Source organism: Juglans microcarpa x Juglans regia, chromosome 6S (assembly GCF_004785595.1).
Source record: "Juglans microcarpa x Juglans regia isolate MS1-56 chromosome 6S, Jm3101_v1.0, whole genome shotgun sequence".
Taxonomy (NCBI): Eukaryota; Viridiplantae; Streptophyta; class Magnoliopsida; order Fagales; family Juglandaceae; genus Juglans; species Juglans microcarpa x Juglans regia.
The window spans coordinates 8,618,135-8,633,075 of record NC_054605.1 but is presented as its reverse complement, the minus strand read 5'-3'; the positions used below and the strand labels follow the sequence as shown (position 1 = coordinate 8,633,075).

Below are 14,941 nucleotides of genomic sequence, written 5' to 3'. Positions count from 1 at the left end.
GACATGAAGGAGGCGACCATGCATGAAGGTATATAAGGTGTATTTATATAGGTGATTGAGGACCAAACGAAAACAAAAAAGAGACGTGCACGTGCATGGGAGTAGAGTCGTACGGGGTGGGGAAAACTGATCATAAATTGATAGTTGGTTTTCATGGTTTAAAACAAACGAGTGTGGGCCTTGGGCTTTTGGGCGTACGAGATTTTGGCTTTTTCAGTGAATGATAAGCCTCGACTCAGTCTCTAAAAATAATACAACTTGTCATATAAATTTTTCGGGCCAATACCCACTTGGTCCATAAAAAGATTTTAACCTAATTATCACGCCCCCATAAAACATTTCACCTAGTCAAAAATATTTTCTTGACCCTCAATAAGATTTTTCCATCCAAACCAAAAAATATTTAAGAAAATTACTAAAATAACAAACCCATTTTAAAAAAATTTGTTATTCGCCAAAATACAATTTGGACCCGCAACCAGTATAAAAAAAATAATACTTGACAAATTAACTGGGCTCTCCCTACATATAAATCCAAAAACAAAAATTTTAGAAAAACGGCTTGTTGTTGGACCCGAGTGTTACACGGATCCACATATCCTAAGCTTGAAAACATGCTTAAAACACCCAAAACAAATGTAATTCACAAAGCACAAAAGTTTTTAATCAAAAGATCCATACCTATAACCAAAACACAAATCCTTGAATCTCAAGGTTTTGACCTTTATCAAAACATCTCCAAGAACTCCAAAAATTCAAAAATTTCTTCTAACATGTCCATAACACACTCCTTAGAAATAACATGCTATGAATCAACATATAAAAGTCACCAAAAATCATAAAATCTCACTTGAAGTACTCGGCTCCAACACTTAGTCAAAAACATAATTGTTTCTGAACTTTGATTTGATCAAACACTTAATCCGAGACATACCATGAAGAAAGCTTCACACCAAAAACATCATGTGATTTAGAAATGTGTCCTAAAGTAAATCCAAGCATTAAACTTAAAATCACATGGCTAAAAATATACCAAAACATGGATCTAGCCGAAATCATCAAACTTTTGACCAAACCGAGTATTCTTTTGTATAAAATTCATATCTTTGAAACTAACACTAAAGATCTTCAAACTAACATCATAAGATGTATATATAAGGCTTAGGAGCATCAAATAAAATCATCAAAGTCGTTGGAGTAAGATTCAAACACAAAAGATCCAATGTTTCTAAAAAAAAGAAAAAATTTTTCTCCTTCCAGTTTCTATCCTTTTAGATCTAAGAAAACATTCCATCGAAAGCTTTAATTGTGCAACTGATCTTCAACCAATACTCATATATACATGTTAACTAGACTCCATAAAAATTTCGGACCAAGATCAATTCATTAGCTTAGTAAAAAACTCCAAAATACAATACACTATCCAGTTTATTGCCCAGATTGACCTCTCTATGGTTAAAACAACTTTTTACAAATAAAATGACCATTCTACGAGGTTCCTAAAACCAGTAGAAATTCTACCATTAAATTTCTAACGGGCTGCTATAAGTTGTCACCTACAATATAGTTGTACCACTAGCCATTGAGAGATAGTCGGACCTAAAATTATTAGGGTAATCATTATCTCGTGATTAGATCAGTTCTTTGTTAAAATACTAGAAGATATATACATTTTAAATTGCATGTTATTTTATTAGATTCAATATGGATCATTTTAAAAATTAATGTTGCATATTAAAATATTTAACAATCGTAATTATTATGCTGACTTTCAATTTATGGAGATTTTTAAAGGCCACAAAAAGTTGTAGGTACCTAGCTCCTCACAACACAACTTCTGAACTTCATGGTTGCTAGATCTCTTGCTCGGTCTACATGGACGTTCTTCGACCTCCATTCATTCTTCCAACACAATCACAACATATTCGGTATGTGAATATATTATTCTCGCGATCTAGCTGTAAGTTCTTCTGGCTACATGTAATTCTTTTCAGAAACAATTTATTCGGTCTCGGTAATTTGATCTAAATTACTTTTATATTCCTTTTGTGAAGAAGTATTTTCCTTCTCTGTTCTGAAGCAAACCTAAATACTGTTTTTCATTTCTATTAATATTTGTGTTGTTTCTTGAACCCAGTATGAATTTAGTCTCCCTTTTGTTAAGATGAAATCAGTGCTATATTTTGAATAACAGTGCCAACCATTCTGGATGTGATCTACTCATAGGTGTACTAGTTTTTATCGAGTGATGAGTTTGTATGTAGTTAAGGCATTAAAAAATACTAATTCTCCTCTCGATCTGCTTTCATTCTGCAAATAGAGTACTTGAGAAGGCATTTGAGCCGCATTCAAGCTTAAATGGAGTTGCATTGAAACTAGGACATGTGTCTTGCACGACTTTAGACTTCTAGAGGGGGGAGGTATGGGCTTGACTGACCCTTGATAGAGTTGCCTCTCTCACATAAAGTGAAGAATAGTGATGGGCAAGGACTGCCTACTGCTGCCGTTTGGTTTGAAGGGTGATGGGGTGGATTTCCCCTCTCACATGAAGGCACTATTGGGTGCAGTTCAAGGGCAGTGGATGGCCTACCATGTGGGGGAGGAAACTCTTCAATAAGTTTTGCCAAGGTGGCCAAATTCATGGGCCTTAACCAAGTGGACTTCAATTTGGAGTTTAGATAGGGTTTGGGATGCTATCAAGTCCAAATCTAATTTTTCTTGCTCCAAACAAAATTTTAAAGTTTAAGGGGTTGGATAATGATGTCATAACAAGAATTTAAGGAATTAATTGCATGCGGAATAATCATGTGATAAAACACAACACTAAAAAATGGATCAAAAAGGTTTTGGAGGCCAACTTTAGGGTTTGGGGAAACCGGTTTTCAACCAAGCTTTTGGGGTTTCAATTGGATTCCAACTGTTTAGTGCTTCATTAGGGTAGAAACCCTCTTTGGTTTGGCACAATTTGGTTGATCAGATGGAAAACAGGGTTTTGCTTCAATTGGATTCCAACCAATTTAGGATTTCACTAGGGTTGAAACCCTCTTTGGTCCGGCACAACTTGGCTTACCAAATGGAAAACAGGGTTTTGCTTAGGTAGCATGATCTCACACCTTAATTCCTTTACAATTCATCTCATTGTTTCTCTTTGTGTAAAGTGTCCAATACTATTCACCAAGTGTGGCTAAGATTCTGCCAAGTGTCCAAATAAAATTTCTCTAACCTAATTTGGACATTCTACACTGTGATTTTGAAAACACTGCACTAGATGCTGCTAAAGAGGTTGCTATTAACTTTGGGAAAGTGAAACATAAACTTTGTACTGGAAAAGCTTGAATATTCATACAAATATAATTGTGTAATTCGTTTATTGAAATTCAATCCTGAAGTGCCTCGAAATAAGCAAAACGCGTTTTCGAACAAGCATTTTGTCTGAAAACTAAAAATGAGATTATTGCACTATAAAATCCTAAATAATCAACTGAGTTTAATGGCATAGACCATATCTCAAACTGAAGCTTCTAACTACGTCAAATAAATAAAAATCGCACTTCTAGCACCATAGTGAGTGATAACTCTTGCTATGCTGACAAACTAAAACCTACGCAATTAGTTTGAATTGTGAAAACTTATGATGTTTTCACAAGGTTCCTAAAGCCTATAGAAATTTCACATTAAATTTCTAGCGGCCTGTTATACAAGTGATTTAATTAAATGATTAAACACAATGCTAAAAATCAGATCCATTAGGGTTTTGAAATCAAGTTTGGGGTTTGGGGTAACCCTTAAGAGTTTTGGTTTCCTCCTAACTTTTTGGGGTTTCAATTAGACTTTAAGTATTTAGGGTTTCACTAGGGTTGAAACCCTATTTTGTTTGGCACAAAATGGATGATTGGATGGAATAGTGTTTTACTTAGGTAACATGATCTCATACCTTGATTTCCTTCACATTTCCATCTCATGATTCATCTTGGTGCCAAGTGTCCAATACTATTCACCAAGTGTGGCTAAGATCTTTCCAAGTGTCTAAACAAAACTTCTCTAACCTAATTTGAACATTCCACACTGTGATTTTGAAAACACTGCACTTGGTGCTACTATCGAGGTTACTATTCACTCCAGAAAAGTGAAAAATAAAATTTGCACTAAAAGATCCTAAATAAATATACTAACCTAATTGTACATTTTTTTTTATCAAAATTCAATTATGAAGTACCTTGAAATAATCAAAATGCGTTTTCGAACGAACATTTCTTCTGAAAATGAAAATGGGTTTATTACGCCATAAAATCTTAATTATTCAAACAAAACTAATGGCACAGACCATTTCCCATTCTGACACTTTTAGGTACCTCAAATAAATAAAATCGCACTTATGGCATCAAAGTGAGTGAGTAACATTGACTATGCTGACAGACTAATACTTACACGATTAGTCGATTCGTAAAAATTTACCGAGTTTTCACGCGGTTCCTAAAGCCCATAGAAATTTCACCATTGAATTTCTAGCAAGGTGTTATATGTTGTCACCTACAACATAGTTGTATCTCTAGCCATTGAGAGATAGTCGGCGTAAAGTTATTAGTGTAATTATTATCTCGTGATTATGTCAGTTTTTGGTTAAAATACTGGAAGATATGTGGCGCCCCCAATCCCCCTTATATAAATACACAGGGATCGAGACGCCAGGATGGTGACAACACGGTCACACATCCCAACGAAGTGCTAGTGTGTGTACATGCAACAGTGTACAAATATAATAACGCAGCGGATAGTCAACTAAGTACCAGAATTTAAATACAAATATTTAACACAATTTATCTTTAAAAATTATACAGTCATCCCAAATATAATACAAAAGGTAAATACATAAATTGATAAAAAACACATAACTCACTAAACAGGAGCAATCCCAGATCACTCCTCCAACGGAGCCAAGCTAAGGCTCGCCATCATCATCTGCATCAAAATCTGCGATACCATAAAATGGTACCACAGGTAAGTATAAACCAAACAACTCTCGGGATAAAAATACATTAATGCAACCAACAATATAGCAAAATACATTTAGCCATAAAATATCATTTTTTCCCAGAAAAATGATTATTTCCAACACACGCCAAAAATCTCATTTTGGCCCAAAATAACCGTAAAACATTTTCTCATAAAATGATTCACACAAACAATCCATTTATCGGACACTGTAGGCGGGAATCGCAGGCGGGACTCTACCACCGTCCCTGCTTACCACCATCCCTACCGCGTGCACCGTAGGCGGGAATTACAGGCGGGACACAACCACCATCCCTGCTTACCACCATCCCTAACGCGTGCACCGTAGGCGGGAATCACAGGCGGGACTCTACCACCATCCTTGCTTACCACCATCCCTACAGTTCCTTTACACACAATGGATACTTAACAGAGCACTGTAGGCGGGAATCACAGGCGGGACACAACCACCATCCCTGCTTACCACCATCCCTACAGTCTCTTTTCCTTTTATTCATATGAAAATCCAATTTCCAATAAACACATGAACATGTATGCAATCATGCGAAAACCCAGTTTTCTTTACAAACATGATCATGCATGCAATATGCGATGTACGTGAACAAGTCATAACCAACAACCAACAACCACAATTCATAATGCAAACAAACACACAACTCCGTCCACAATCCATCCGACCCCCGAAACTCCTCGGACTCAGTCCGGCAATACAAACCAATTCACAGATAATATGTGTTAGTGCAAAAATATATTTAAATCACGAAAGTTCTTTAAGGAAAATACTTACAGTGCAATATAACAATTTCCGGAGGATCTCGAAGTTGTAAGTGGTGATTTCTGAGCAACACCACAGTGTAAAATACACTGTGGCCGTGGGTCACAGATACCCACTTTTCAACGAAGACCCAAGATTGATAGGGTAGGGCCTAGGGAGGTCGGTGAAGCCAATGGTGGCGGTGGTTTGCCGTGGGTGGCGGCGGAATGGGCGGTAGAAGACCAAAATGCCCAAATCGGAAATGTAGTTGGTGGAGCTTCACCGGTGACGGATCGGAGGTGGGGTTGGGTCCAATGGGTTGCCAAGAGGTCGGGGATGAAGTGGTAGGAAGATGGTGGCCAATGGTGGTGCGACGGCGGCGCAACGGCGGAAGGAGTGCCGCGGCTTCGAAGAGCTACTGGTGGTTAACGGCGGCACGGATGGAGGTGAGGTTGGTGGGGTGAGGTCGCCGGCGGCTGGGGAAGCTAGCGGGCTGGGCGGTGAGGGCCACCGCCGGCTCACGGCGGCGCTGGCGTGAAGGTGGCCCGCGGCTTCGTGGGGGGCGTGTGGGCTACCGGCGGCAAGGTAGGGGCTGAGATTTGGGAGGTGAGGTCGCCGGAGGGAGGGGGAGCTGGTCGGCTGGGCGGTGTCGCGCACGGCGGCGCGACGGCGGCGGGCTGGGCGGTGAGGAAGAACGGACGGAGAGAGAGGGAGGGAGAGGGAGTGCGCGGGAAGGAGAGGAAATAAAGAAGAAAAAGAAAAGAAAGAAAAGAAAAAGGAAGGAAAGAAAAAAGGAGGGAAAAGAAATGAGGTCCAATCCTCATAACTTGAGTCACAAAAATGATCCAACGGAGATGATTTTAAAACCACAAGTTAAATAAAATAATTTAAACGTAATGGTAAAGTCAAATTGAAATAATTAAATCCCACAGTAATTAATTTAAATATTAAAAGTAATTTAAATGCATAACAATAAATAAATATTTGGAAAGCACATAAAAAATAATTTTCACCAAATTAAAATCATAGAAATAAACTTACTAAAAATCCGACCAATTTTAAAATAAGAGGATAAATTTTTGAACAATAAAAAATAATCCTTCAGTAAAAATACACTGAAATACGGGGTGTTACATCCTCCCCCCTTAAAATAAAATTTCGTCCTCGAAATTTGTAGGGCCAACCATCACTCTAAAGCAGGATACCAAATACAACCAGAACACTCTTAAGAAAATCACACAACCTCCAACACCCAACGGGCATGGATACAACTTGCATAACTTTCCAAAACCCAAGAATAAACCACACATGGCATCCATTACGAAAGGTAAGATTAGACCCATACCTGCCGTAACTCCAGCGTCCTGAGTCCCTGGAATCTCGTCGCCAGCACTACCAGGAGTCACTGCATACACCCGAGCCTGAACTAGTTGCCTCTGATTAGTCCTACCACCGCGATGACCACCCTGATTCCCTTGGGTCCAATTAGGGCACTCACGAGCAAAGTGTCCTGTCTGACCACACTCAAAGCACTGGTTCCAACCCTGACGACACTCGCCCTCGTGGGCTCTATTACATCTACCACAAACTGGAGCTCGGCCCCCAATACGTATACCGGAAGCTGCCTGCGCTCTGGCCCCGATCCTTTGCACAAACTTCTGTGGCGACCCGGAGCTGCTCCCTTCACCATCAACGTTCAGTCGCTTCTTACCCGGAGGGGAATCTACCACAGCACCTCGCTCTCGCTCAGCAATTGAGGCCACATTGACCAACCTCTGAAAGTTCTGGATTTCCAAGCATGCGACCTGCCTGCGGATTTGAGGGCGCAACCCTTCTTGGAAACGTTCAGCCCGCATCTCTTCCGTAGCAATGAGGTGAGGAGCAAACCGCCCAAGCTCCATAAATTTCCTTGCATACTGCTCGACAGTCATGTCTCCTTGAACCAAATTATTGAAATCCCGAGCCAATTGCCGTCTCACCGAAACAGGAAAAAATCGATCATCAAATTCTTTCTTAAAACGCTGCCAAGACACAGCAGCCAAGGATCCCAACTCCATCTCTAAAAGTGACCGCTTGGTCTCCCACCAATTTGCCGCTTCACCTTGCAGCATATAGCTCCCATATAATACCCTCTGGGCCTCAGTGCATCCACAGACTTCAAACGTTCTTTCCAGATCTTGAATCCACCTTCTAGCCCGTAATGGATCCTCTTCACCAGAAAAAGCAGGGGTCCTATGCGCTAAGAAGCGCTCATAGGTGCACCCGGCTTGCATCGCCCTGTACTGCTCTCCTTGCTGTGGACGAAAATTCTGCTGAAGAAACTCCGTCATCCTATTCAACGCCCTCGCCATGGCATAATTTCCATCACCCCTCGGTAATTCATCCTCGGGCTCATTAGCTTGCCTTCTTGGTCGTACCATTTTCCTGCCATAGCGTAACCCTTAACCCCACTATCAGTTTAAAACAAACTAAAAAATATAATTATAGTAAAATAAATTAAAAAACAACCATATCACATAAAATAAAATAAAATAAAACCAACAAAATAAAATATCATAAGACAAAAGGAATAAAACAAATGAAATAGTACACAAGAAAATAATTGAAACAAGTAAAATTGCCTGCCATATAATAAAATAACTAAATAAACTAAAATAACAAAAATAAGATAAATAACAAACAATTAACGTACAATTAAAATAAATAAATTAAATTAAAATAATGTACTCCCAACAAAATAATTTCAAATCAAAATTTTAAAATTTTCTAGTACTACACCTATGGGACATGTGGTTTTACCCAGAGCCGAACTGCTCTGATACCACCTGTGGAGCCCCCAATCCCCCTTATATAAATACACAGGGATCGAGACGCCAGGATGGTGACAACACGGTCACACATCCCAACGAAGTGCTAGTGTGTGTACATGCAACAGTGTACAAATATAATAACGCAGCGGATAGTCAACTAAGTACCAGAATTTAAATACAAATATTTAACACAATTTATCTTTAAAAATTATACAGTCATCCCAAATATAATACAAAAGGTAAATACATAAATTGATAAAAAACACATAACTCACTAAACAGGAGCAATCCCAGATCACTCCTCCAACGGAGCCAAGCTAAGGCTCGCCATCATCATCTGCATCAAAATCTGCGATACCATAAAATGGTACCACAGGTAAGTATAAACCAAACAACTCTCGGGATAAAAATACATTAATGCAACCAACAATATAGCAAAATACATTTAGCCATAAAATATCATTTTTTCCCAGAAAAATGATTATTTCCAACACACGCCAAAAATCCCATTTTGGCCCAAAATAACCGTAAAACATTTTCTCATAAAATGATTCACACAAATAATCCATTTATCGGACACTGTAGGCGGGAATCGCAGGCGGGACTCTACCACCGTCCCTGCTTACCACCATCCCTACCGCGTGCACCGTAGGCGGGAATCACAGGCGGGACACAACCACCATCCCTGCTTACCACCATCCCTAACGCGTGCACCGTAGGCGGGAATCACAGGCGGGACTCTACCACCATCCCTGCTTACCACCATCCCTACAGTTCCTTTACACACAATGCATACTTAACAGAGCACTGTAGGCGGGAATCACAGGCGGGACACAACCACCATCCCTGCTTACCACCATCCCTACAGTCTCTTTTCCTTTTATTCATATGAAAATCCAATTTCCAATAAACACATGAACATGTATGCAATCATGCGAAAACCCAATTTTCTTTACAAACATGATCATGCATGCAATATCCGATGTACGTGAACAAGTCATAACCAACAACCAACAACCACAATTCATAATGCAAACAAACACACAACTCCGTCCACAATCCATCCGACCCCCGAAACTCCTCGGACTCAGTCCGGCAATACAAATCAATTCACAGATAATATGTGTTAGTGCAAAAATATATTTAAATCACGAAAGTTCTTTAAGGAAAATACTTACAGTGCAATATAACAATTTCCGGAGGATCTCGAAGTTGCAAGTGGTGATTTCTGAGCAACACCACAGTGTAAAATACACTGTGGCCGTGGGTCACAGATACCCACTTTTCAACGAGGACAAACGAAGACCCAAGATTGATAGGGTAGGGCCTAGGGCGGTCGGTGAAGCCAATGGTGGCGGTGGTTTTCCGTGGGTGGCGGCGGAATGGGCGGTAGAAGACCAAAATGCCCAAATCGGAAATGTAGTTGGTGGAGCTTCACCGGTGACGGATCGGAGGTGGGGTTGGGTCCAATGGGTTGCCAAGAGGTCGGGGATGAAGTGGTAGGAAGATGGTGGCCAATGGTGGTGCGACGGTGGCGCAACGGCGGAAGGAGTGCCGCGGCTTCGAAGAGCTACTGGTGGTTAACGGCGGCACGGATGGAGGTGAGGTTGGTGGGGTGAGGTCGCCGGCGGCTGGGGAAGCTAGCGGGCTGGGCGGTGAGGGCCACCGCCGGCTCACGGCGGTGCTGGCGTGAAGGTGGCCCGCGGCTTCGTGGGGGCGCGTGGGCTACCGGCGGCGAGGTAGGGGCTGAGATTTGGGAGGTGAGGTCGCCGGAGGGAGGGGGAGCTGGTCGGCTGGGCGGTGTCGCGCACGGCGGCGCGACGGCGGCGGGCTGGGCGGTGAGGAAGAACGGACGGAGAGAGAGGGAGGGAGAGGGAGTGCGCGGGAAGGAGAGGAAATAAAGAAGAAAAAGAAAAGAAAGAAAAGAAAAAGGAAGGAAAGAAAAAAGGAGGGAAAAGAAATGAGGTCCAATCCTCATAACTTGGGTCACAAAAATGATCCAACGGAGATGATTTTAAAACCACAAGTTAAATAAAATAAGTTAAACGTAATGGTAAAGTCAAATTGAAATAATTAAATCCCACGGTAATTAATTTAAATATTAAAAGCAATTTAAATGCATAACAATAAATAAATATTTGGAAAGCACATAAAAAAATAATTTTCACCAAATTAAAATCATAGAAATAAACTTACTAAAAATCCGACCAATTTTAAAATAAGAGGATAAATTTTTGAACAATCAAAAATAATCCTTCAGTAAAAATACACTGAAATACGGAGTGTTACAAGATATATAGGTTTCAAATCGCATGTTATTTTATTAGATTAAATATGGATCATTTTAAAAAGAAACGTTGCATATTAAAATATTTAACAATCGTAACTATTACGTTGACTATCGATTTATCGAGATATTTTAAGAGTAGTGCTAGTGTGTCACCCAGACTGCTGAGCATGCTCACTAGTAAATTTTTATTTTTTATTTCTTTTCCTTTACATTTTTTTAAAATATTTAAATATTTTTAAAAAATAAAAAAATACACTAATAGTTAATTCTTTAAACAATAAGTAGAAGAAAAAAATTAAAAAAAATTAAATACATGAACAGTTAAAATGAGGGGATAAAATGAGAGGGCATGATAACATTAGTGCTATATATTTTAAGGCCACAAAAAGTTGTAGGTACCTAGCTCCTCGCGACACAAATTCACGGTTGCTGGATCTCTTGCTCGGTCTACCGACCTGGACGTTCTTCGGCCTCCATTCATTCTTCCAACACAATCACAGCATATTCGGTATGTGAATATATTATTCTCACTATCTAGCTGTAAATTCTTCTGGCTACAAGTAATTCTATTCAGAAACAATTTATTGGGTCTCGGTAATTTGATCTAAATTCCTTTTCTATTCCTTTTGTGAAGAAGTCTTTTCCTTCTCTGTTCTGAAGCAAACTGAAATACTGCTTCTCATTTCTATTACTATTTGTGTTGTTTCATGAACCCACTATGAATTTAATCTCCCTTTCGTTAAGATGAAATCAGTGCTATATTTTGAATAACAGTGCCAACCATTCTTGATGCGATCTACTCCTAAGTGTACTAGTTTTTGTCGAGTGATGAGTTTGTATGTAGTTAAGGCATTAAAAAATAATAGTTCTCCTCTCGATCGGCTTTCGTTGTGCAAATAGAGTACTGGTTTAGATAAACCCATCAGGGTCATGTTCTCTTTCAATTATGCTGCTGGGAAAGTGAAACACGATTTTGTACAGTTGTACTGTAGCAAATAATTGGCATATTATACAGTTGTGTCTCACATGGTTTGAATGTAATTAGCTTTATCAATACGCCAATTATTGTACGTAGTGCTATTATATAAAGGATTCTTTGGTCAGAGTGCATTATTTGCTAATGAGAACGTACACCCACTGAAAGTTCGCCAAATATTGGTCATTATCTTTTAGCAGAGACGCCTACTGCTACATCTATCGTATAATCTTGTCGTTATATTACAATGGCGGAATCCTCGTTGTGTAAGAAGAAACTAGAAGGCAAAGTGACCATAGTCACAGGCGGTGCTAGTGGCATCGGGGAGGCGACCGCACATGTTTTTGCCAAGCATGGTGCACGTATGGTGGTGATTGCTGATCTCCAAAAAGAACTAGGCCAGCAGGTGGCCAAATCCATTGGCTTGAACCATTCCGCATACATCCATTGTGATGTTACTGATGAAGAGCAGGTCAAAGCCATGGTAGAATGGACGGTCAAGAACTATGGGCAGCTTGACATCATGTTTAGTAATGCCGGGATTTTTAGTAGGTCAGATCAGACCGTACTTGACCTGGACTTGTCGGCCCTTGACCACCTATTTGAGATCAATGTGCGCGGCATGGCCGCATGTGTAAAGCATTCAGCACGTGCTATGGTTGAAAGGGGTGTGAGGGGGACCATCGTCTGCACCGCAAGTATAGCAGCAAGCCGAGGTGCAACCCAAAAAACCGATTACTATATGTCAAAGCACGCAGTGCTTGGGCTTGTTCGATGCGCAAGCAGGCAGCTAGGGGAGCATGGCATTAGGGTGAACTGTGTATCACCCGCTGCAGTTGCAACCCCAATGGCATGCAGTGCATTTGGAATGGATGCAGAGCAGTTGGAGAAGGCATTTGAGCCGCATTCAAGTTTAAAAGGAGTTGCACTGAAACTGGGACATGTGGCGGATGCTGTACTCTTTCTTGCGTCTGATGATTCTGGATTTGTCAGTGGGCATGATCTATTGGTTGATGGGGGCTGGCTTGACTAGCGAAATCAAAACAAATGCCTTATAAATAATACTTGTACGAGAAAAATAAAGCTAGAGAGGGTGTATCTAATATATATCGAACTTGGTTTTCTGCAATAAAAGCTTCCTGTGTTTGTTGAGCAAATAGCTACCATGTGATGTGTTGCAAATGAGAATATGTACCGATCGTCCAATAAAATATAATGTCTCACGGTTTGATTTCAGATTTGCAATAGAATTTCACTACTACAAAGTATAGTTTTTGTGTCAGTTTAGAATTTATGACGACCACTAAACCGTTACCAAAGATATTATTAGTGACGTTAGAATATTATTTAAACAACGTTCCCACGTATAAAAATTACGTTCAATCATCCATTGTAACGTCCCGATCCCAGATGTCTGGAGAGTTAGTTTAACACTCGAGTCCAGCAATAAGCCGTTTTCCAAAATTTTTATTTTTGGATTTATATATAGAAAGAGCCCAATTAATTTTCGATTAATATTTTTTTATATACTAATTGCAGGTCCAATTTGTATTTTGGTGGATATCAATTTTTTTTTTTTTTTAACTAGACTTGCTATTTTAGTAATTTTCTTAAATATTCTTTTTTGGGCCGTATGGAAAATCTTTTTATGGGCCAAAGAATTTATGGAACAAGTATATATATGTATTTGTAAGATGAGTCGAGGCTCAAAACTCAGAGAGTAGCTCATTTATTAATAGTTTTTTTTTTCACTATGAAACATGGGCTAAATATTTGAAATGACCCAATATTTTTATCAGACTCAAGCCCATGAGAACCAAGAATACGCCTTACGTCAAGCACGGCTCCATGCCAATTTCCATGCACGTCTCCTCAGGATTTTCTTTTTATGTTCAATCACCTATATGTATATATATTTATATATATTTACATACTTCCTGCAAAACATCAAGCCGCAACACCATAGTTAAGTTTCTTCACACCGTCCGAAAATCAGCCCATCGCCTCAACCCACGCATGTACGTTCGTAGCATGCTTATAGTATACTAGACCACCACATTTGACACACTACGGCTCAGCCTCCATCAAGCTCCATGCACAACACCCCTCAAGGCCTCCCCGAAAACCAAACCAATAACGTAGCTACTCTTCCTCAGACCACCACCACGTCGAAGTCTCCTCCCTCTCAGGCACAGTGCAAGGTCAATAGCCTTCACAACACCGCCCTTCACCACTGTTGTCCAGCCGTTGAAAGAAACACCACCCACAAACTCCTCTGTTTTTAGCCACCCAAAACAAAGATCCTACTGACTAAACCACCGCACCGCACTAGCCACTCCAAGCTGTCACCACCAGCACAGAGAAGGACGCCGGACACCCACAGGCCACCTCAGTCTGTAGCAACCCCTCACGGTGAGCCATCACCGAAGCTTACACTGCCTCTCCATTCCTTTCTCTCGTTGTGTGCATCTCTCTCTCTCAGTGCCTCGCCGCCGTGGCCACTGTTGTCCACTGCCGAGCCCATTACTTTGCTGCACGTTCCACTTCTCTCTTGGTGAGCCTCCGTGCATTTACTAGTCTCTGTTTCTTTTTACAAATTTTAATAGGATGGTTTACGTAGGTTGTGATGCACACCTTTAGGTTAAAATAAAAACAAGTGTTTTAATTACATTATTACCCTTCGAATTACAAGCTGTGTTAGTATGTTTTAAACTTTTAATATATACTGGTAGACTCGATTTTATTTATGTTTATAGAAAACTTTTAAGTAATTTTAACATGTTATTAAGTAGAGATTTATTTTTAAGAGTAAACGATAATGGTGTAAAATTATTTGTTCACTTTAGATATGATCTAGTTCATTAAATAATAGTTGTTGTTTAATTTAAAATATTGTGATATAGTTATATGATCTAGTTTTAAATTTATAGTTTGATTACAATAGTAAATAAGTTAGATTTTTTTTTTAATGTTTTAGTCAAAATTATTAGACGGACATTGATGATTTTAGAAAGAGATGATATATTTCGAGGTCATGAGAATTTTAGGTTTTGAGGAATTAAAATGGATTATTTTAGAAGTTTAGGCTTAAATATTAA

At 39.7% G+C, this 14,941-nt stretch overlaps 1 protein-coding gene and 1 pseudogene across 4 annotated transcripts; both read left to right on the top strand.

The window, feature by feature from the left end:
* LOC121236940 overlaps positions 1–13,079 on the top strand; it is an 81,950-nt pseudogene extending 68,871 nt beyond the window's left edge.
* LOC121236941 ((+)-cis,trans-nepetalactol synthase NEPS1-like) lies at positions 1,808–13,079 on the top strand. Of its 4 annotated transcripts, none has more exons than XM_041133467.1 (2): positions 1,808–1,928; positions 12,044–12,897. In XM_041133467.1, the coding sequence occupies exon 2, from the start codon at positions 12,091–12,093 to the stop codon at positions 12,874–12,876; it is 786 nt and encodes a 261-aa protein (XP_040989401.1). In that variant the 5' UTR covers positions 1,808–1,928; positions 12,044–12,090; the 3' UTR covers positions 12,877–12,897. The 4 variants fall into 4 exon arrangements, with proteins under 4 accessions (XP_040989401.1, XP_040989400.1, XP_040989398.1 ...); XM_041133466.1 differs by having other exon boundaries at positions 1,814–1,928; positions 12,041–12,897; XM_041133464.1 differs by lacking the exon at positions 1,808–1,928 and adding an exon at positions 11,216–11,375 and having other exon boundaries at positions 12,041–13,079.
* Positions 13,080–14,941: the final 1,862 nt, after the last annotated feature.

Bases quoted from the DNA above. Each gene is read 5' to 3' on its own strand.
- LOC121236941 (XM_041133464.1), top strand. From the start codon at position 12,091: ATGGCGGAATCCTCGTTGTGTAAGAAGAAACTAGAAGGCAAAGTGACC.